We start from the raw sequence: 21755 nt of genomic DNA on the forward strand, positions 1-21755 counted from the left end.
AAGATCAAAGAGGTTTTGCCTGCTTTCTCCTCCAGGGTTTTGATGGCTTCCTGTCTTACATTGAGGTCTTTCATCCATTTTGAGTTAATTTCTGTGTATGGTGTAAGAAAGTGGTCCAGCTTCATTCTTCTGCATGTCGCTGTCCAGTTTTCCCAGCACCACTTGCTGAAGAGACTGTCTTTATTCCATTGGATATTCTTTCCTGCTTTGTCAAAGATTAGTTGGCCATATGTTTGTAGGTCCATTTTGGGGTTTGTATTCCATTCCATTGAGCTGAATGTCTGTTCTTATGCCAGTACCATACTGTCTTGATGATTACAGCTTTGTAGTATAGTTTGAAGTCTGGGATTGTGATGCCTCCTGCTTTGGTTTTCTTTTTCAAGATTGCTTTGGCTATTCGGGGTCTTTTCTGGTTGCATACAAATTTTAGGATTATTTGTTCAAGGTCTGTGAAGAATGCTGGTGTTATTTTGATAGGGATTGCATTGAATATGTAGATTGCTTTCGGTAGTATTGACATTTTAACAATATTTGTTCTTCCTATCCAGGAGCATGGAATCTTTTCCCATTGTTTTGTGTGTGTCTTCTTCAATTCCTTTCAGAAGCTTTCAATAGTTTTCAGTGTATAGATTTTTCCACCTCTTTTGTTAGATTTTTTCCTAGGTATATGGTTTTTGGTGCAACTATAAATGGGATTGATTCCTTGATTTCTCTTTCTGTTGCTTCATTGTTGGTGTATAGGAATGCAACCGATTTTTGTGCGTTGATTTTATATCCTGCAACTTTGCTGAATTCATGAATCAGTTCTAGGAGTTTTTTGGTGGAATCTTTAGGGTTTTCCATATAGAGTATCATGTCATCTGTGAAGAGTGAAAGTTTGGCCTCCTCCTGGACAATTCGGATGCCTTTTATTTCTTTGTGCTGTCTGATTGCAGAGGCTAAGACTTCCAATACAATGTTGAATAACAGTGGTGAAAGTGGACGTCCCTGTCTTGTTTCTGACCTTAGGGGGAAAGTTCTCATTTTTTCCCAAAATGAGGATGATATTAGCTTTGGGTTGTTCATATATGGCTTTTATGATTTCGAGGTATGATCCTTCTATCCCTACTTTCTTGAGGGTTTTTATCAAGAAAGGATGCTATATGTTGTCAAATGCTTTCTCTGCATCTATTGAGAGTATCATATGGTTCTTATCCTTTCTTTTATTGATGTGATGAATCACCTTAATTGTTTTGCAGATATTAAACAAGCCCTGTGTACCAGGTATAAATCCCAGTTGGTCATGGTGAATAATTTTTTTAATGTATTGTTGGATCTGGTGGGCTAATATCTTGTTGAGGGTTTTTGCATCCATGTTCATCAGGGAAATTGGTCTATAGTTCTCCTTTTTAGTAGGGTCTCTGTCTGGTTTTGGAATCAAGGTAATGCTGGCTTCATAGAAAGAGTTCAGAAGTTTTCCTTTCATTTCTATTTTTTGGAACAGCTTCAAGAGAATAGGTGCTAACTCTTCCTTAAATGTTTGGTAGAATTCCCCTGGAAAGCCATCTGGCACTGGACTCTTGTTTTTTGGGAGATTTTTGATTACTAATTTGATTTCCTTACTGGTTATGGGTCTGTTCAAATTCTTTATTTCTTCCTGTTTCAGTTTTGGTAGTGTATATGTTTCTAGGAATTTGTCCATTTCTTCTAGAATGCCCATTTTATTGGCATATAATTGCTCATAATATTCTCTTATTATTGTTTTTATTTCTGCTGTGTTGGTTGTGATCTCTCCTCTTTCCTTCTTGGTTTTATTTATTTGGGTCCTTTCCTTTTTCTTTTTGATCAAACTGGCTGGTTGTTTATCAATTTTGTTAATTCTTTCAAAGAACCAGCTTCTGGTTTAATTAATCTGTTCTACTGTTTTATTTTGTTTTTTGGTTTCGATAGCATTAATTTCTACTCTAATCTTTATTATTTCCTGTCTTATGCTGTTTTGGGGTTTTATTTGCTGTTCTTTTTCCAGCTCTTTAAGGCATAAGGTTAGGTTTTGTACCTGAGATCTTTCTTCCTTCTATAGGAAGGCCTGGATTGCTGTATACTTTCCTCTTACGACCACCTTTGCTGCGTCCCAGAGGTTTTGGGTTGTGGTATTATCATTTTCATTGGCTTCTATATACTTTTAATTTCCTCTTTAACTTCTTAGTTAGACCATTCATTCTTTAGTAGGATGTTCTTCAGTCTCCAAGTATTTGTTACCTTTCCAAATTTTTTCTTGTGGTTGATTTTGAGTTTCATAGCATTGTGGTCTCGAAAATATGCATGGTATGATCTCGATCTTTTTGTACTTGCTGAGGGCTGATTTGTGTCCCAGTATGTGGTCTATTCTGGAGAATGTTCCATGTGCACTGGAGAAGAATCTATATTCCACTGCTTTAGGATGAAATGTTCTGAATATACCGTTAAGTCCATCTGGTCCAGTGTGTCATTCAAAGCCATTGTTTCCTTGTTGATTTTTTTATTAGATTATCTGTCCGTTCCTGTGAGTGGGGTGTTGAAGTCTCCTAGTATTATGGTATTACTATCGATGAGTTTCTTAATGTTTCTGATTAATTGATTTATATATTTGGGTGCTTCCACATTTGGCACATAAATGTTTACAGTTGTTAGGTCTTCTTGGTGGATAGACCCCTTAATTTTGGAATAATGCCCTTTTGCATCTCTTGACACAGTCTATTTTAAAGTCTAGATTGTCTGATATAAGTGTGGCTACTCCGGCTTTCTTCTGTTGACCATTAGCATGATAGATGGTTTTCCATCCCCTTACTTTCAATCTGAAGGAGTCTTTACCTCTAAAGTGGGTCTCTTGTAAACAGCATATAGATGGATGTTGTTTTCTTATCCATTCTGTTACCCTATGTCTTTTGATTGGAGCATTGAGTCCATTGATGTTTAGAGTGAGTACTGAAAGATATGAATTTATTGCCATTATGTTGCTTGTAGAGTTGGAGTATCTGGTGGTGTTCTCTGGTCCTTTCTAATCTTTGTTGCTTTTGGTATTTATTTATTTATTTATATTTTCATCTTTTCTCCCCTTAGAGAGTCTACCTTAAAATTTCTTGCAGGGCTAGTTTAGTGGTCACAAACTCCTTTAATTTTTGTTTGTCTGGGAAACTTTTTATCTCTCCTTCTATTTTGAATGACAGCCTTGCTGGGTAGAGAATTCTTGCCTGCATATTTTTCTGATTCAACATTGAATATCTCCTGCCACTCCTTTCTGCCCTGCCAAATTTCTGTGGATAGGTCTGCTACAAACCTGATTTGTCTTCCCTTGTAGGTTAGGGACTTTTCTTTCCCTTGCTGCTTTCATGATTCTCTCCTTGCCTGAGTATTTTGTGAATTTGACTATGATGCGCCTTGTTGATGGTTGGTTTCTGTTGAATCTAACAGGAGTCCTCTGTGCTTCTTGGATTTTGATGGCTGTGTCTTTCCCCAGCTTAGGAAAGTTTTCCACTATGATTTGCTCACATAATCCTTCTACCCCTATGTCTCTCTCTTCCTCTTCTGGGACCCTATGATTCTGATGTTGTTCCTTTTTTAATGAGTCACTGATTTCTCTAATTTTTAGATCATGCTCTTTTGCCTTAATCTCCCTCTTTTTTTTCTGCTTTGTTATTCTCCATAAATTTGCCCTCTATGTTGCTGATTCTCTGTTCTGCCTCATTCATCCTTGCCGCTGCGGCATCCATTCATGATTGCAGCTCAGTTATAGTACTTTTTATTTCATTATGACTAGTTTTTACTTCTTTTATCTCTGCATAGAGCAATTCTAAACTATTTTCAACTCCAGCTAGTATTCTTATTATTGTGATTCTAAATTCTGGTTCAGACATCTTGTTTGTATCTGTGTTGGTTAAGTCCCTGGCTGTCGTTTCTTCCTGCTCTTTTTTGGGGGGTGAATCCCTTTGTTTTATTATTTTGAAGGGATTAAAGGAATTAATGAGGTATAAATAGTTAAAATTAAAAACAATTAAAATTAAAAACAATTAAAATTTTAAAAATGTTAAAATTACAAAATTAAACACACACACACACAAAATTGAATAAATGATGCTAGATCCTAGGTGTGTTTTGGTCTGGGTGTTGAAAGTGGCTTGACAGATTAGAGAAAAAAGGCGAAAGAAGAAAAAAAAAGGAAATAATTTGAAAATTTGAAAAAATGAATACACTGAAGTAGACTAAAATGAAATGATGAAAGTAAACTATAATTTGAAAAAAATTTACATGAAAGTAAAAAATATAGTAGAAAAAAATTAAAGAAAAGTATTTTAATAAAAATTAATAATAAAAATGAATTTTTTCTCTTTCTATATTCAAGAAAAAGAAAAGAAACGAAAAAGAAAAAAAATAAATCATTTCAAAATTTGAAAAAATGAATACACTGAAGTAGACTAAAATAAAATGATGGAAGCAAAATAGAATTTGAAAAAATTTACACAAAAGTAGAAAATATAGTAAAAAAATTAAAAATATTTTAATAAAAATTGAAAATAAAAATTATTTTTTCTCTTTCTGTACTCAAAAAGAAATTAAAAAGAAAAAAGTAAAAAGAAAAAGAAAATTGGATATTTGGAACTGCTAACAGACTGAAATACAACTGAAATTACTTCAGTTTTCCCCTAGAAGTAAGACTGTTAAGAGCTTTATAGTCCATAGACAAAGCAGGCGGTGAGACTTCTGTTCTAGAAGAGCGAGGTTTGCCCAGTCGGCGGGGCTTAGTGTAATGGCTCTGTTCTCCACTAGATGGCGCTGCTAGCCTACTGGGGTGTATTGTTGTGGCATTTGTAGGTGCCTATGCACATACACTGGAGCAGTGAAAATGGCATCACCCAGCTACGCAGTCTCTAGTATCCGAACTCTGTTCTCCCTGATCAGCAATCGTGCACCCATCCTTTGTCTTCAGCCTTCGTCCACTCCCCACTTCCACACTGTCTGCGACCGAGTCCCAGGTAGTACCCCTCTCCTGAGCTTTGTCTCAGATGTAGCTGTTTTCCCCGACTCCTTACTTCTGAAGGACTGCGGCTTTGACCCATTCCACCCCTCTGTGGAGGGTCTCACCAAGCAATGGTCGAATGCTGGCCGCACCCAGGAAAGTTCATGTCACTGTGCTGCTGCCGATGCCCAGAGACTGCAGCCAGGTGCCAGCCCGCACCTGAAAAAGTTTGTGATAGTGTAGCAGCAGCATTTCAGGGATTATGGAAAATCACAGCACACATCTGGCACCAGGCTTCACCCTCAAGGACCTTGTTCCAGCACCAGTGAATGCAGCCATTCTCTGGGGTCTGCTTGGCCCAGGCTGCCTCACAGCCTCTACCAAATGTCCTTCCAGCAGTGGAACCACCTCTCCCTGTGTGGCCCGAGAATCTGCTGGACCCCACTCTGCTCCTGGGGATTCGCCCTTCCCACCAGAGCACCGCCAGGTATCGAGTTGTGGAGTTGCAAACTCTGCACTCCCCCTGTTTATAGTCTTAATGGAATTTAAACCCTCTTCTTTCTCCTTTCTCCCTTTTTAGTTCAGTCCCTGCAGCTGTTTCCAATTTTCTACCTTCTCCCCAGCTGCTTCTGGGGAGGGGTGCTTTTCCCATATTCTCCCCGCCATCTCCATCCTCTCTCTACATGCAAAAACACCTCCCTGCCCATCACGGCTTCTCACTCCCTAAGTTCACCACTCTGTGCCACATACCTGCTGAATTCTGTGGTTCAGGTTGTGCAGATTGTTATGTTAATCTTCAGATCAGTTTTCTAGGTGTGCAGGATGGTTTAGTGTTGGTCTGGCTGTATTTCACGGACAGAAGACACACAAAAAACTTCCATGGTAGGTCCTCATCTTTTAAGACTCCCATTGCAATTCTGCTTTTCTTCCAAGAAGACATTCCCACCTTTCTAGGCTTTGGTTCTTCTGCATGTCCATCACACCCAACTTATCCCTTGCCCTGTTCTGCATTTCTTATAGTTTTCTATTTATATTCCCATCCTCTGGGCCAGGTTGTAAACTCCTTGATGGCAGAAGACTGGTCTGATTGACACTCTTCATCCCCACCTCCCATTCTCTATCATGTTAGAGTTGCCTGGAAAGTGTCTATTGAACTGACTTATGACACACATCTTTAGGGAAACAGTCACAGAATAATCTGGAAAGAAAGACTTTACCATCTGATCAAAAGTATAGTTTGGAGACCCAAATAATACTCAAGGCTGTGGGTAATTAGTGTATGTTACTGATCTTGGGGAAGATGAAAACATTGTGAAAATATTTTTCCAATAAGACAAAAATATCTTTAATATTCATCTATGAAGTTAAAGCCAAACAGGAAAACAACACATTCTTTCTGATTTAGGAAATGGTGGTTACATTTGTAGATGATTCTGACCTCCTGTGCACTTGTCTTGATCTCCACCCTACCTGTCATTTCTTGTTAGCAGAAAATTTGTTTTTCTTGCATTTCCCCTGCTGCTTGTAACTCTGAGTATAGAAAGGAGAAAAATAAAAACTAATGGGTGTTGATGAGTTTTTGAAATTTCAAACGTGCAGTATGATAAGGACTGGACTCACTTTTGACAGCTTGCTGGTAACTATGTTCCTAGCACTGTGCTGGGTGTGGTGAAGCATAAGAAAGGAATACAGTTCCATGAGTCAGTTTTTAAGAAGCATGAAATATAGTTAGGAAGGGTATGTAAATACTCCCAGCCCAACATGAAAAATATGAAATGTGAAATCAAGTGGTACCATCTTGTGGGGTGCCTGAGTGGCTCAGTCTGTTAAGCATCCGGCTTCAGCTCAGGCTATGATCTCACGGTTTGCAAGTTTGAGCCCTGCACCGGGCTCTGTGCTGACAGCTCAGAGCCTGGAGCCTGGTTCGGATTCTGTGTTTCCCTCTCTCTCTGCCCCAAACCCCCCCCCTCAAAAAAAAAAAAAGATAAGAAAGAAACATTTAAAAAAGTGGTATCATCTTGTATGTATATCATATGATAGGGTTTTAGATCAGAAATCACTATCTATAGTAGCAGAAAAGACTCCTTAAACCCAAGATTGAACTTTTAATATATGAGTAGAACTTGATTTGACACAAATGATTGCAGAGGGAAAGATTACTTGAACCTTTATTTAGAGAAATCCTAGAATGGGAATATCAGGATGCCAAGAAGCTGCTCAAAGAATGAGGATTGCAAGCCACATTCAAGGGACAGTTAGGGAACCATTATGCAGAATAGTGCACAATGGGGGGGAGAGAGAGAGAGAGAGAAATTGGTGAGGCTTTTGCTCTTTATCTACGTTCTAACACAGTAGTTCTCTGGCTTTCCTATTTTTCTACACACCAAGTATCTACTGTCTACACTGTCCACTGAAGATCAGCATGCTAGCTTGTATGCAGATCCCTGCAAACCCCATTCACTCTTGCCTGCTGATGCCAATTATTTCTTTCTTGGGGAGAGGGGTGTGAGACCATGGGGCAGGAAAGGAAAGGAAGACATGGAATGGGAATAGAAACAGGCATAGGAGTAGGAGTAGGAATAGGGCCTAAGTATCCCTCATGTTTGAAGAGTTTCCCTAGCCTTATTTGTCCACTTCTGCTATGTGTTTTCTGAACTGTCACCTTTACTGGCCCCATTGCTCAGCATGGTTACAAACTGGACTATTTCCTTTGTCTTCCTAAGTCTGTGGTATTCTGTGTGTCCTATTGAAAATGGAGCTACCGCCTCAAGTCACACTCCCACATCTAAACTTTCACACTCACACACCAGGATCAACTCTGAGAGATGCTCTAATTTCTGTCCAACTCTCTCTCCCATCCTTCCTTTAATTCACCTACTAATGGTAAAATCGTCCTCAGAGTCAAGCCTATTCAGCTGCTTAAAATGAGTATATTAGTTAGTCTTTCTGACCCACAGTTTACTCACCTATAAAATGGAGCTGATAATATCTGCCTTGTAGATTCATAATTAATATTATCCTCATGCTACTTATTACAACAGTCTCTTGTCATTTTTTCTTCACACTCAGCCACAACACTCTGTCTAAAATACATATCCAATTAAGTCACTTTTCTGCATAAAATATCTGTAATGGTCCCCTGTCTTCTGCAAGAGAAACTTTAGAGTGTTTGGTAGAACATATAGGGACTTTTATTATTTCGTGTCTTCCTGTCTTTCTAAGCTTACCCACCTCACTCTTTACCTGATCTACTCATCTTTTAATTCTCAACTCAGATGTCACCCTGAAAAGATTTCCATCATTTTACTAGGGATAGTCAATCATCCTATTTTTCCATTGTGGCACCTACTTATAATACTCTTAAAACTTTGAATATACAATGTAGTTTGTAATACTCCCTTAACATTTTCCCCCTCGCTAATTTATGAGCCTTTGCAGTAGTGATTTTATATCCCTAATACTTAAATAATGGGTCCATTCCATACAGTTGTTGACTAGATGGATGGAACATGGGCTGATACGTGAATGAAAAAAAGGTTGTGCCCCAACAGTGTCATTATTTATATATACTTGCACTGAAGTCAGTGTGATACTTATGTTCTGGTGTTTTCATACTGTAGTTGCAGCTTGCTAACATGCAGTCACTTGGAGAAGAAAGAGCTTCCATGCTCTTTTGTTACTTCTTGCACTGCTTGGTAACTTTCATTCAGACACAAACATATCTCACACTGCCTTTGGGATAAGCTTGTGGACCATCGAGGTAGGGGAGAATTTCATGATCATTCAGTGGCTTTTAAGAACAGCTGCTCCTTTATAATCCACAAGAAATTCTTCCTCATTCTCCATGTTTTAGTCTGGTAAATGAGCTAGCTCTTGGGGAGATCTAGTCATCCAGGAGAGGGCCCATATTTAGAGGAACAGGAGGGTTTTTAGATTCTAATAAAGACAAGGCTGCATCTGAAAGTGTTGTCTTAGACCCATATACTGGCCATTAATGCAGATATACTACAGCAAGGATTCATACAAGGAGATTCTGGTGAGAGGAGAAAATCCCATAATCACCATATTATTAATATGTATGTATGTATTTTTTTCTTTTCTTCTCATTGGCTGACATGTATCATCATGTTCAGAAATCCAGATACCAGTTAGTCTAGCATAGGGCTGTTTTACTCTGGTGCTGGCAAAAGAAAAAGAATGCAGTGTTTGTAATTTTTTTTCTACCTTAGAACATTTGTCAGGCAACTCTTCACCTGTCTGTTGCCAAACTGCAAAAGACTACACATATGCCTCAGGAATTTAGGACCCCAAATCACACTGAAATGTCAACCAAGAGCCATTTACTTAAATTGTTCATGTCTATGATGACTATAATTTCTATTTTGTCCAGGAGTGTCCTGATTAATATGCAGATCCAGGAAAAATTGACAATAGCACCCTCTTCCTTAGGTGTCTTAAAGTGTCCTGATTTTCATAATTATATGATCACCCAATTCATAATATTTGTATATAAAAAAATAATCTTAGATTTTAGATTCACTTCTAAAGATTCTTTTAAAATGAATTTGCTTTTATTGTAGTCTACTCTGTTCATATTTTATTGCATATGATCAGAAATTGGAACTTCAAAAAAATAGTGCCTCTCCTAGTCAAGGAAAAGATGGACAATTGCATATTTGGTTCTCGTGCACTGTGTCTGACTCAGAATAGGTCATCAAATACATTCCCATTGCCACAAATTACTGCTCTTAGACTTGCCACAGCTCATAAATATAAGGAGATGTTTTGAAGGAAGGAAAGTAAGAAGGATTTGTTGAGCACCAAGTCTCAATATGTGGCAGGCATGTTAGCTTTCCTTACATCTGAAGTAGTAACATTCCATCAGTGAGCTTTCTTTCATGTTTACTTGCAAACAACGTGTTGATTAATTCTTTTCCATTAATATATTTTTGAAATATCCTAGGCATGAGTTATGATTTCACTTCCTGGTTTTTAGATACCCTGATGCCTTTGTTCAAAGTCAGCAGTATTATCAACTGCATGATAAATTGATCTCTTAGACACTTTTCCAGCCTCTGAAAAATCATCTGCTTTAAAATAGATTTCCATATGATCTGTGTATTGGACTGTAACACTCTATTCAGGTGTCATTAATAGATATCCTTTATCCACTGGTATATAAGACACAAAATCAATTCAATTTCCATCATTATCACCAGAATTATTTTCAGAAAATCAACTCTAAGATCAAGAAGATACCTCAGTGCTCTGCATCCTTGGGAGGATGTGTATTAAACATTTGTTAGATGACCAATCTATTCATTCGATTTAGATTATGGGCCATATGTTTTTCTTCAAATTGATTGAATGGCATGGGTGCCATTCTGGAGGACTCTCTGTTGTCCTCACTCGGAGAAGGTAGATTAATGAATAGATCAGAACTACCACATCCAGTTTTCTCCATGTCCTCTGCAGATTAATTTTCCATTAACTCCTCTGTAAACTTAGAAACATCTACTCTGAAAAAAGCCAGACTCTAGAAATCCCAGTTGAATTAATCTTTGGTAGGGGCTGAAAAATGTTTTATCATGGAAATATTCTCCATCTGCCCATGTCTGCTAAAAGTAGGGACATAACGTAAACATTAATGTTTCATCCTGCACACACACGCACACACACACACATACACACACACACACCACAATAAAAATATAAAAGTAATATTTTAAGTGATATGTAAGAATAAGAACATAGAAAATAACTTGTATAATAACTTAAACTTTTGTTCATATTAACAATACATCATTGAGCATTTTAACTCACATTAGTCACTCATCAGGCATTGAGAACACAGTATACATGTCATTTTAGTAAGCACCAAGGAATATAACAATAAGCACACTTCCTACAGGAAGTCATATTGCCTCTGTTCACTTTCCCCCTCAATCCAGAGAGCAAACAACAGGAATATCATGGAGACTTTAGCTTTTGCCCATGGAGGAATTTGTCTCTTGCAAAAAAAAAAAAAAAAAAAAAAAAAAAGAGGAAGAGATCAATCCTTTGAATAAAATATAAAAGTTTACTCTTGGGGTGCCGGGTAAGCATCTGACTTCAGCTCAGGTCATGATCCTGTGGTTCATGAGTTTGAGCCCTGCCATCCAGCTTTGTGCTAACAGCTCAGAGCCTGGAGCCAGCTTCAGTTTCTGGGTCTCCCTCTCTCTCTGCCCCTCCCCTGTTTATTCTCTCTCTCTCTCTCTCTCTCTTTCTCTCTTTCTCTCTCTTTCTCAAAAATAAATAAACTTTATTTACTCTTTAAGTGACTTTATTGCTTATGTTCGCTCTTTAAATGACTTCATAGCGTATCATATTGTAAAAATTCCTCCTCAAGGGGAGGAATAAGAAATTTCTGGTTTGGACCTACTTAATAAGTACCTAAATAAAATAAATTTTAAAATATATAAATAATTTTGAATAACTCTAAAATAGCCATACACTTCCTTTTTTAAAAGTTAACCATGGGCTCATTTGTTTTATCGTTCTTTGTGAAAGCACCATTTCCTGGTTTCAAAACCTAAGGAAAAGTAGAAAACATTTGTTTTAATTATCAAAAATTTCTGGAAGAAGTGATTTTTGGATAAAATTATCTGGATAAAATGCCTACTTGGTTAAATGGTGTATAAATTCATTACTCTTCAGCATCTCAATTCCTTTCCTCCCCCTCATTTCTATTACAAAGAAAATATGGGTACAGAGTCACACAAGAATTCTTTAGATTCTGTAGAATGTATATTTTCTTCATAAAGCACATTCTGATTACTGTGTCACATAAAGTCATGATACTACTAATTCTATAAAAAAGAAAGAAGAAACTACCCATTTCCAACTTTTGAACCATGTTAAGCCTCATTTGAATACAAAAAGCCTTTATACATTGCTATTTACTAACATTATTTTTATAAATGTTATATTTAAATTTCATGTATTTATTTACTTACTTGCAATTTTTAATTGTGAGAAATGTTAGAGATTTAGGGCAGTATGGAAAAAAAAAGAAACATAGAACTTTTATGGAAAATATAACTACAGAACACGTAAGACTGAAAATAATACATTATTTTTATTTGCATGTAGTTCTTTTAATAATATTAGACAAAAACCATTTTAAATTAGACCTAATAGTATTGTTATAGCAAAAGATGGGGTAACTTGTTCTTAAATCTTTAAGGCCAGTACGAATTAAAACCATCTGCAGTTAGTTTTTAGATTCTATATAGGATCTGGATACAGTGACCCAACTTGATCTGTCATGGCAGGATCCTTACCTAATACATGTTTTTTTTTTTTTATATTACCACTTCCTCAAGGACCTAGGACTGTGCCTTATGTTTAGTAGGCCCTTAATAAATTCTGAATGAACTGTTACCTGTTTTATGCTCCATTAATAAAACTAAGACCTCTGGGATCAGACAGTACTTTATACTTTTGCGTCAACTGACTTTCCATCTTGAAGATTCCCATTCATCTTCTGTTTCCCTAGATCAGTGCTTATGAAATTAACCAAGTAAAATAAACACATTTAGCATTTGATCCACATCAAAAAGCCCTTAAAAATGCTTTGATGTGCAAGCAATAGCACTCAGGGTCCTCTTTGGTCTTCAGTGTCCCCTCATTTGACAACTTTGTGGTTCTTGCCTTAAAGAAGTGGGAGAATCTTTTTTGTTTTAGCTTATTATTTACCCATAAAGGAAGCCTTTCTGGAAGTTAAAAGACATATTTTAGAAAGGAGAAGCATACCCGCACACAAAGTTAAAATTTGATTCTCACGTCTTTAGATGAAGAGATCCCCAGACTCACCAATATCCCAGAAATGAGTTTTGTGTTTCCTTAGTGAAGTGGTTCTAAGACTTTACATTACCATAAATCCAATCTTGCTTGTTGATTATATCAAGTTTCTTTAAAGTACTTTCTGTTGGGTTTGTTAAGAGTTACTTAATTTTCTTTTCTGGTATCAATCTAATTATAACCAACAAAAAGTTAAGCAATGTCAATATACTAGATTGTGTGGGTAGAATGCTCAAGTTTTAAGCTGCCCTCTCTTATTTAGAAAGATGTCCTGAATTCCTTTATCTGACATGGAGCCTAACCATAGAACATCTGGTTTTCTCCTACCTGTTTGAAATTTACAGTGTAATCAATAGCCTCGCTAAATCCAGGGGGTGCTGTACCCATAGAGCTTTATGTCTGAATAATATATGGATGTGCTTGTGGGCTTGTTTCTGCATCTTCCCACAAACTAGCTGGGAGTCTGAGAAACTTCATTAAAAAGACATTTGTCAGGATGCTAGAGGAAAAGGAAAATCCTCCACAGACTATTTACCTAATTTCCAGCCAATACAGGATTACTCCCACCAGGAATCATTTATTGCTTTACTGGCCTAAGTGATGGCACTTTGGCTGATTGCTTTGCAATCTAGTTGCTTTCAGGTGTGAGAAAAGCTACCTTAATATTCATACAGAACTTCTGTCTCGCTTCATTTCTTCCAACATTGATCTTACCGTGTCCCGTGGGCAAAGTTTATCCTCTGCTTATTGAAACCCAAATGTATCAGAGTCACACAAGGAAGGTGTTTGGGAAAAGGCTTGTGCACATTTTAGTCAGCCCACCAAAATGTTCCCAATGGCTGCTTATTTCATTTGCTTCTCTCCTGCCTACGCTTACGGGAGACCACAGTCACTGGCCAGCAGATTTGAAATTTACCAATTGATGCTGAAAACAGATTATGGTGTGATTGGATTAATTTATGCACTGCTTGTTGGAAGCTTGATATCCTAACTTCAGCTCGGACTTGATATGAAAGGAATTTTTAAAATTCTGAACGTATAGTCTGTTAACAAGATTTGGGTTTGTTGCTCACAACTGTTTTGCAAATAAAATGATGGGATCTTGAGAAAGCTTTAGCAAGAGGAGTGCCTGGGATGCCAAAGAATGTCACAAGAGCAGGACTTAAAAGAAGAAAAATAAAATCTAAGCAATGTGAGAAAACATCCTATGTTACTGTAGCCGAGTGCCTCAGGTGGCTTCCTCTACGTCATCCACTGATTCTAACTGCTCACAGAAATAACTCTGAAGTGAAGAAATGGAATATTAGCTGTATTCTTCTATGTGTTTGCATATAAATGCAACTCCCAAATGTGTTCTTATAAATTTTCTACTTAATAGACATTCTAGATTTCAAAATCTGAAAAAACTAATTACAGTTCCACAAATGTACCAATAGAAAAAGGTATCACCTGTGGTGAAATATCATTAATTAAATTTCAATTATAGCACAATTCTGGTTATTTCTGGCTCAATTCTCTTCAATACTGCTTTTACAACTGTTGCACACCTACTGGAAAGCAGTGCTTCCAATAATGTGGTGTTAAAGAAGCCTTCTTTCTTCCCTGCTGTGTTTTTAAGAAAAATTCAGAACAGGTATGTGAGCTGTGCCATAACCCCATTCTTGACTCTGTATCTAATATCTCATTCCCAGGCACCTGTTTTGCACATACCACAAAGACTGCTCAAAACCCAGTTATAAGACAAAATGTGCAGTCCCCTTGTAGGGTAATAATGATAATTTGCCACAAAGTCGTGTCAGATGGATGGACCTCTTGCAGCATGAAAGAGGTGGGCGTCTGCCTCTCTAGGAGCCATGGCCGGCACCCTTTCTGTTCTGAGATGTTACACTGGGACTCAAACCACTGCTGTACCTTCTGGGGACACTTTTATAAGGAGATTGGAAGAAAAAAATAAGTGGGGACAACTTTTCAAAGAGGAATTGAATTTAGCTTTTTGTAAAAAAGAGTCTATTTTCATGACAGATTTTTTGACACATAGAAAATAACATTTTTTCACAAAACATAATGGTATTAATAGTCTCAGACTTTCTTTGAAGTAGCCAAAATACCTTGTTCAATTGTGTGTGTGTTTTAAAGTATTTATTATTTTTGTCTGTTTCATTATGCTTTCATGCTGTATATCCACTAACATGCTGATATGTTTTCCCAACAAATAGGTCGTCATGGAGATGGAGGTTATTGGCCAGTTGATACTAATTTGATTGATAGAAGCACTCTCAATGGTAAGTCTATCAATTAGATTCTATTGGATTAGTTATATTAATTAAATGGTTAATTCTAGAGTGAGGCAATTTTTTTACTTACTGAAAGTGTTAAGAATCCCAGACCTAGGATTTTAGTGGGGTAATAGAAGTATTAAGTTATATATAAAAAAAACAAATATGAAGTTATTAGCAAACCTGTAGTACATTCTGCCAGGAGATAATGCCAATGAGAGTTGAGTGCACAAAATAGTCAGTTGAAAAGTTCAAGCATGGAAAATTTTATAAATGATTCAGAGTTGTTACTAATATAATACCTACATTTTAAAGTGTTATATGTATTTCAAAGGTTTCCAGGGGCTCCTGGGTGGCTCAGTCAGTTGAGACTTCAGCTCAGGTCATGATCTCACGAGTTGCGAGTTCGAACCCCACATCAGGCTCACTGTGTCAGCACAGAGCCTGCTTCAGATCCTCTGTCCCCTCCCCTCTATCCCTCTCCCACTCTCTCTCTCTCTCTCTCACATTAAAAAAAATAAAGGAATAAAATGTCTCCAAAAATTTAATATTATTAGAGAAAGGTGATCTCTAAGGGAGATTGAACTGAAACCCACTTAGTTTCCTAAACTGAAGTCACTAAGAATTTTTGCTTAGAGAATTTACTCTTCAGAATCCTTTAGCAACTTATTGCTAATTTTTCTTCACACTCTAAGGATTAAACATTTATTTCTGCTCATCCTGATGGACCATTCATATGCTTTGGGTTCGGCCAGAAATAATATCTAGCACTGCACAGAAGAAGCAGTTGGTGTTAGTGTTGGAGCTGTCTTCTAAGATCTTGTCCTCAGTTTTGCTGAAATAGAAACTTTGGGAGAATGGATTAATACAAGCCAAACTTCTAAGGGACTGATGTATATATGATAAGTTCCTTTCATAGGTTTTTAAAAATTTGTTCAGTTGCTGTTGTTTCGTTTGGTTTGCTAGATATATAGTTCATATAGTTAAAACACAAATATGAAAACTTGTGTACTCATCAGCAAGGTTAAAATATAAAATATTCAACATATAATTGAAATCTGTTATATATCTCTGCCTTATCACATGCTTCTCCACCATTTCCTCCATTCCCCATTGATGTAACCACTCTCCCAAATATGGTTTTTACTATATGGATATATATCCCTAAACATTATAATATTACTATACATGTTTATCACTTTATAAAAATGGCATCATAGGATACATATCTTGTTGCATCTTGCATTTATCTTTAATTTTGTTTTTAAGATTCATCTGTGTGTTTACAAATACTCCTAGTATTTTATTTTATGAAAATAACACAATGTGTTTATGCAACAATTTTAGCAGGTTTTCATGAAAAATTTGATTTCTGAATAGATAAATATTCATTTGAATGGTCTTCTATTTAAAAATCCATATGGGTTGGGACACCTGGGTGGTTTCGTCGGTTAAGTTTCCAACTTTGGCTCAGGTCATGATCTCACAGCTTGTGAGTTTGAGCCCCACATCGTGCTCTGTGCTGATGGCTCAAAGCCTGGAGCCTGCTTCGGATTCTGTGTCTCCCTCACTCGCTGCCCCTCCCCCACTCATGCTCTGTCTCTCTCTCAAGAATAAATAAAAATTTAAAAAAAATTTTTAATAAAAATAAAAATCCATATGGGAAGCCAAATTGCAATCTAAAAGTTGCTTACTGAGTGAGAAATTGGAATAAGGGGTTCAGCTAAGTGATTATTTCCTATTATAGGTAATGATAACCTAATGCATCTATTTTCTCAAAGAGGACATATATGTATGTGCAGTAGACCAGATGCTCCATTTAAAGGCTCAGCCTCCCCTCCTCTGTCCAGTATTAGATTCAGGAACATATATTTACCTGTTGACTTCTTTTCTAATTACCACGCATACCCTCTTCTGCTATTAATGCAGTTTACTTAACCAGATAAGTATAAATTCTTACATTTAAGCTTCCTAAATATATTCCAATCATACCTGTCTAAGGTTATACCCAGAATGCTCTCTCCAGGTTGCTACAGTCCTCACCACCTCCTATTGTCTTGTACACACATCCTCTACCCACATCAAGTAACATTATTGTCTCCTATAGGTATTTGAAAATTAGACACCTTCTATAGCTGGTATCTGGATCTGATAGTTTCCAGGCTCTCAGACACACAAGGGACACTTTAGGAAGCTCACAACAGAAAGTTGAGAGGAGGGATGTGTTGGGAGTGAAAACAGACAAAGGGCATGTTCCTTCAATAGGTTTAGATAATGATGGTTCCCTTCCCAAAACTGTGCAAGTTTTATCAACTCATTCTTTTGCTTTAAATTTTATGTCAAGAGTCAACAATATGCCAAACGCACTTCATGCATTCAAGTAATCAGTTAGAAATGCCCCTAAGCCATCACTGTGTGCAGGGTGCTTGCTATGAACTATGCACACAGATTGAAAACTAGACCTCCACAGGAACAACAAATGAAGAGGGGGAATTACCCAGGTGGACAAGGCAGAGGAATACGCTTCAGGAAGATGAAAGAGAGTGAGAAAAATCCCAGGGATATGAGGGAGGGTAAAAGAAGGTCATCATTGAAATCGTGTGGGGAAATAACATTGTAGTGTTTTTTGCCCTGAGATGGGTTCTAGGTTTAGAGTCCATGCCAAGAATTAGCATGATCCCCTTTTTAGAGTCATCCTGCAGAGCTGATTTTCAGATATGGTTTCTACAGAGAGTTTCAAAATGGAATTCATCCGCAGCTAAGGGCTGACTATCTATACTGGCACAGGATGGTGTTTTTTGAAGAGACAGAGTGCCAAGAAATTAAGAGAGAGCCAGAACAGTTAATTGAGAAGGAACAATTGTCCCTTCACTGTTTCTACCCTCTAATAAGCAGTGGTCATGCATGTTAAAGGTGGAGCCAGTGTAAGCCACAAACATAAAACTAGGCATTCTCTTAAACGACATGTCCTAAAGAACTCTAATTTTGAATAGAATTTTCAAGTTTAGCAAGTAAAAATACAGGAGGCCAGAAAATTTGAATCGTTTCTAATCACCTATATATATATATGAGATAAAGGAAAATATTGCAAGAAATTTCCATTTCAATGTATGTATGCATCTCAAGGTGCACATGTACAGGTGACTACAAATAACTGAAATTTGATTGAGCCTCCTGTATTTTTAATTACTAAATATAGCAGTCCTAATTTTGGATCAAGTTTGAAAGTTTGGTATTGACTATTTGAATTTGCCCTTCAAAATAAAGTGAGATTTCTGAAAAGAAACCCCAGACCAAATTTGATGCTAACAGGTTAAGTCAACAAGAACTTTTCACAGGAGTCAGATCTCAGATGAAGAGAATTATAGTAATTGATGGGAATGCATGTTATTGTATTCTTTTTTTTTTTTTGCCATTTAAGATTCCTAGTCAGAAAAATAATTGCAATTAAATTTAGTCTGATATACATTATCTCACTAGAGAAAGTCATGAAGATAAAATAGAGGAACAATAGCCAGTGACTTTGAACCAGTTTAGATAGATCATTGCCCATCACCCCTTCTCAATTTTCTGCAACACATAATGATGTTTTAGGTATTTCATGTTAAATGAATGGGATGAACAAAGCACCTGAATCATTTCTAGAATCTTCACTGGAATCACAAATTATTACAGGCTACTTGATTGAATTGATAACCTCTAAGAGACATGGATGGTGGAGAGCAAACTCAATCTGTTTCCCATTCTATTTTTCTAACTGATAAATGATGGTAAATATGTAATTTGACTTTAGCTTAGGTTATTACGAGCAAATCAGCAAAGGCATCTGAAAAACCCTACCTTTCTAATTAAAGTTCTGCTAATGTCTTATTATGCCTTAAGAAGGGTTATAATTTCCAATCCAATGTACAAATGAAAAACCTTGACTGATAAAACTCCAAACCCACCCAACCTAGGCTGAGTCAACAAAAACATTTTAAAATCTGAGCTTTTAAACCTCATACACCAGGAAATTTTCATATATCTCCTCTTAGAATGACTGAATTAGAGTTTTCCTATCTCTCCCTACACTTCCTGTATTCATCCTTCAAAGAATTATAATAGAATAATGGCTTATTGTCGGGATCCTCAAGCTAGTTGCAAATAAATTTAGACCTCACTAGTCACTTACTTTCTCTTACAGCATGCCACTCTTTAAAAATGCACTCTTGGAATTCAAATAAAAACAAAGCTATAGTTCATGTTTACTCTTGTAGTTGTAAGCCCTTAATTAAATTGAGGAAACTGAAGAGGCTTCCTAAATTATTTTGTTATGACAGGTAGAATCAAAGCTAATAGGTACTGATATGGCAGTATTTTACTTTTATGGTGTATTCAATTTTGTGGTCCACATTCTCAAAGCAGGAAAATCTTCAACTTCTGAAAATGTGATTTTGTAGTTTATATTTGTATGAATACAACACTGAAAATCACTTCAATCTTGCTGTTCTCATTGGGAAAGATAAATCAGCAATTTTTTTTGTTGATGGATCTGTGTGTAATTTATAAAATTAGTAATTTTGGTTAAGAGATCTATAATCCCTACAAATATGTGGTTGTATTGATCTCAACCTTTAAAACCCAAATTAACTTTGATAGGTTGATGCTTTGGTGAAATATTTCTAAAAATCAATATCATTAATTTTTAGATATTCAGAATCATATTAGGTGTTCTGTAAAATATGCCTTACACTGTGTGTTTGGGAGAAAAGATCATGATTTGACCCTTACTCTTAAAAACTTTTGTTTTATTATTTTCAGAATGCAGTAATATTTTAACTAATATAAATAAAATAGACATAAAAGCTCTTCCATATTTGCATGAAATGATCATTCTGAGGTTGGTGAGCTATTGTAAGCACTCAACAGACACCTTAATGCCAAAGGAAAGGTCCAGAAATAAAACTTTACATCATTCATAGAAAGGTAATTGGAGTGGTCCAGGGTCTCAAGTTTTAGTCTATAAGGGGCTCTGCCTACCTGCCGTCCAACCATTATCTATCACAAATGATTTTAAAGATCCCAGACTAATACCAACCCCCAGGTTCTAATACGACTTTGCCAAGGATTAGAACTGTGTGAATCAAGTCACTTAAACTCTTGGGATCTTAGTTTTTCATCTGAACATAGAAAATGTTAAGCTAGATCAGGATTCCTCTACCTCAGAGCTATTGTTATTTGAGACTGGATAATTTTTTGTTGTGGGGCTTCTCCTATGCATCCCTGGCTTTTACGCACTACATGCCAAGGGTATTTCCCCTCTACCATGTTTTAAGAACCAAAAATACCTCTACACTTTGCCAAATTTCCCCTTAGGGAGCAAAATCTCCTCAGTTAAAAACCACTGATCTAGATCACCAATTCCCCAAAGGTTGTTCCAAGGTAAATGGGTCCCATGAGAAGCTCTGAGAAAAAATGGTCCATGGTCACATAAGTATTGGGAACTTTGGCCACTCACTTCTCTTTTGCCTGGTTCTCCCCTTTTACCTGAATACTAGAGGTGTTAGTCTTGAGAAAGCATCTCCACTAACTCTATACTCTTGATTCAGTGACCTTGTCCACTCCCATCTGTGTGCCAGCTCCGAAATTTATATTTCTAACCCAGATCTTCTAGCTGCCTCTTTATAATTTATCATAAGATCTCAACCCTGACATAGTCAAGACTGAGCTTTTGTTCTTCCTTTCTTGGTCTTTCACCCTCTCCCTCATCTCAGACATAGGACAATCACTTAAGTCTAAACCTGCCCGATGCTTCCTTTTTTCCTCCTCCATATGCAATCTGCTTTTGATTATTCATTCTCAGATTGTGTTTTGCACCTGTCTACTTTGCTTGACTGCCATGGCCACCATTTCAGTTGAAGTTATCACTCCTTCTCACCTGGAGACTGTTAACATCTTCTTAGCTGGTCTCTCTGCTTCCACCAGCAACATCTTCCTTCCTGAAAGCCCTTAAATGGTCTGTGATTGTACTGAGAATAACTGAATGTGACCTACAGGGCTCTTGAATGAACTGGGTCTTGTTTCTCTTTCCAACCTCATTTTGTGCCATTTCCCTTTTGCTCCCAATGTTCCAGACATATGATCTTCTCTCAGTTCCTTTGTAAAGAAAGAGGAGCTAACTCCTAGGATCCTCCATGATTCTGCCTCCATGTTACTTCTGTAATGAGGCCTTTCATGACCTCTCTTCTCCTCCAAGGACTGTTATGTTCTCATATTGCATCTTTCTTTTGAACTCTACTTTTTAAAAATACCAATTATAGTTTTAATTTTATATTTGTTTCATGATCTGTTTCATACATCTTTTCCAGTAAGTTGTAACCTCCATGAAGTCAACAATCATGCCTCTTTGAGGGGTGTGAGGGGGGAGCAATCACAATATTCTAATTTGATACTTACCTAGTTGTGTTCTTGGGAGGAGGCAAGCCTAGGATCCTCCTACTCGGGCGCCTCCCCAGTAGTTTCCAATTCTAATTTGGAAACTGTTCTCAGACCACACAATATATAAGACAATGACATGCAAATTATTATGAAACAATATAAGCATGGCCCTATAAATACGTTTTAGTGGTTCGATAGCCTGGCTATTGCTCCCTCTCTGTTCTTCCAGAAAAATAGCTCAGAAATGG

General features: G+C 36.9%; 1 protein-coding gene across 1 annotated transcript in view; it reads left to right on the forward strand.

Moving 5' to 3' along the window:
• Window positions 1–21755, forward strand: part of DCC (DCC netrin 1 receptor) — a 631926-nt gene that overhangs the window by 539118 nt on the left and 71053 nt on the right. The window contains exon 23 of the mRNA XM_042961575.1: window positions 15031–15096. Within this exon, the coding sequence (XP_042817509.1) occupies window positions 15031–15096 (66 nt within the window). The remainder of the gene's footprint in view (window positions 1–15030; window positions 15097–21755) is intronic.

Source organism: Panthera tigris, chromosome D3, assembly GCF_018350195.1.
Source record: "Panthera tigris isolate Pti1 chromosome D3, P.tigris_Pti1_mat1.1, whole genome shotgun sequence".
NCBI lineage: Eukaryota > Metazoa > Chordata > Mammalia > Carnivora > Felidae > Panthera > Panthera tigris.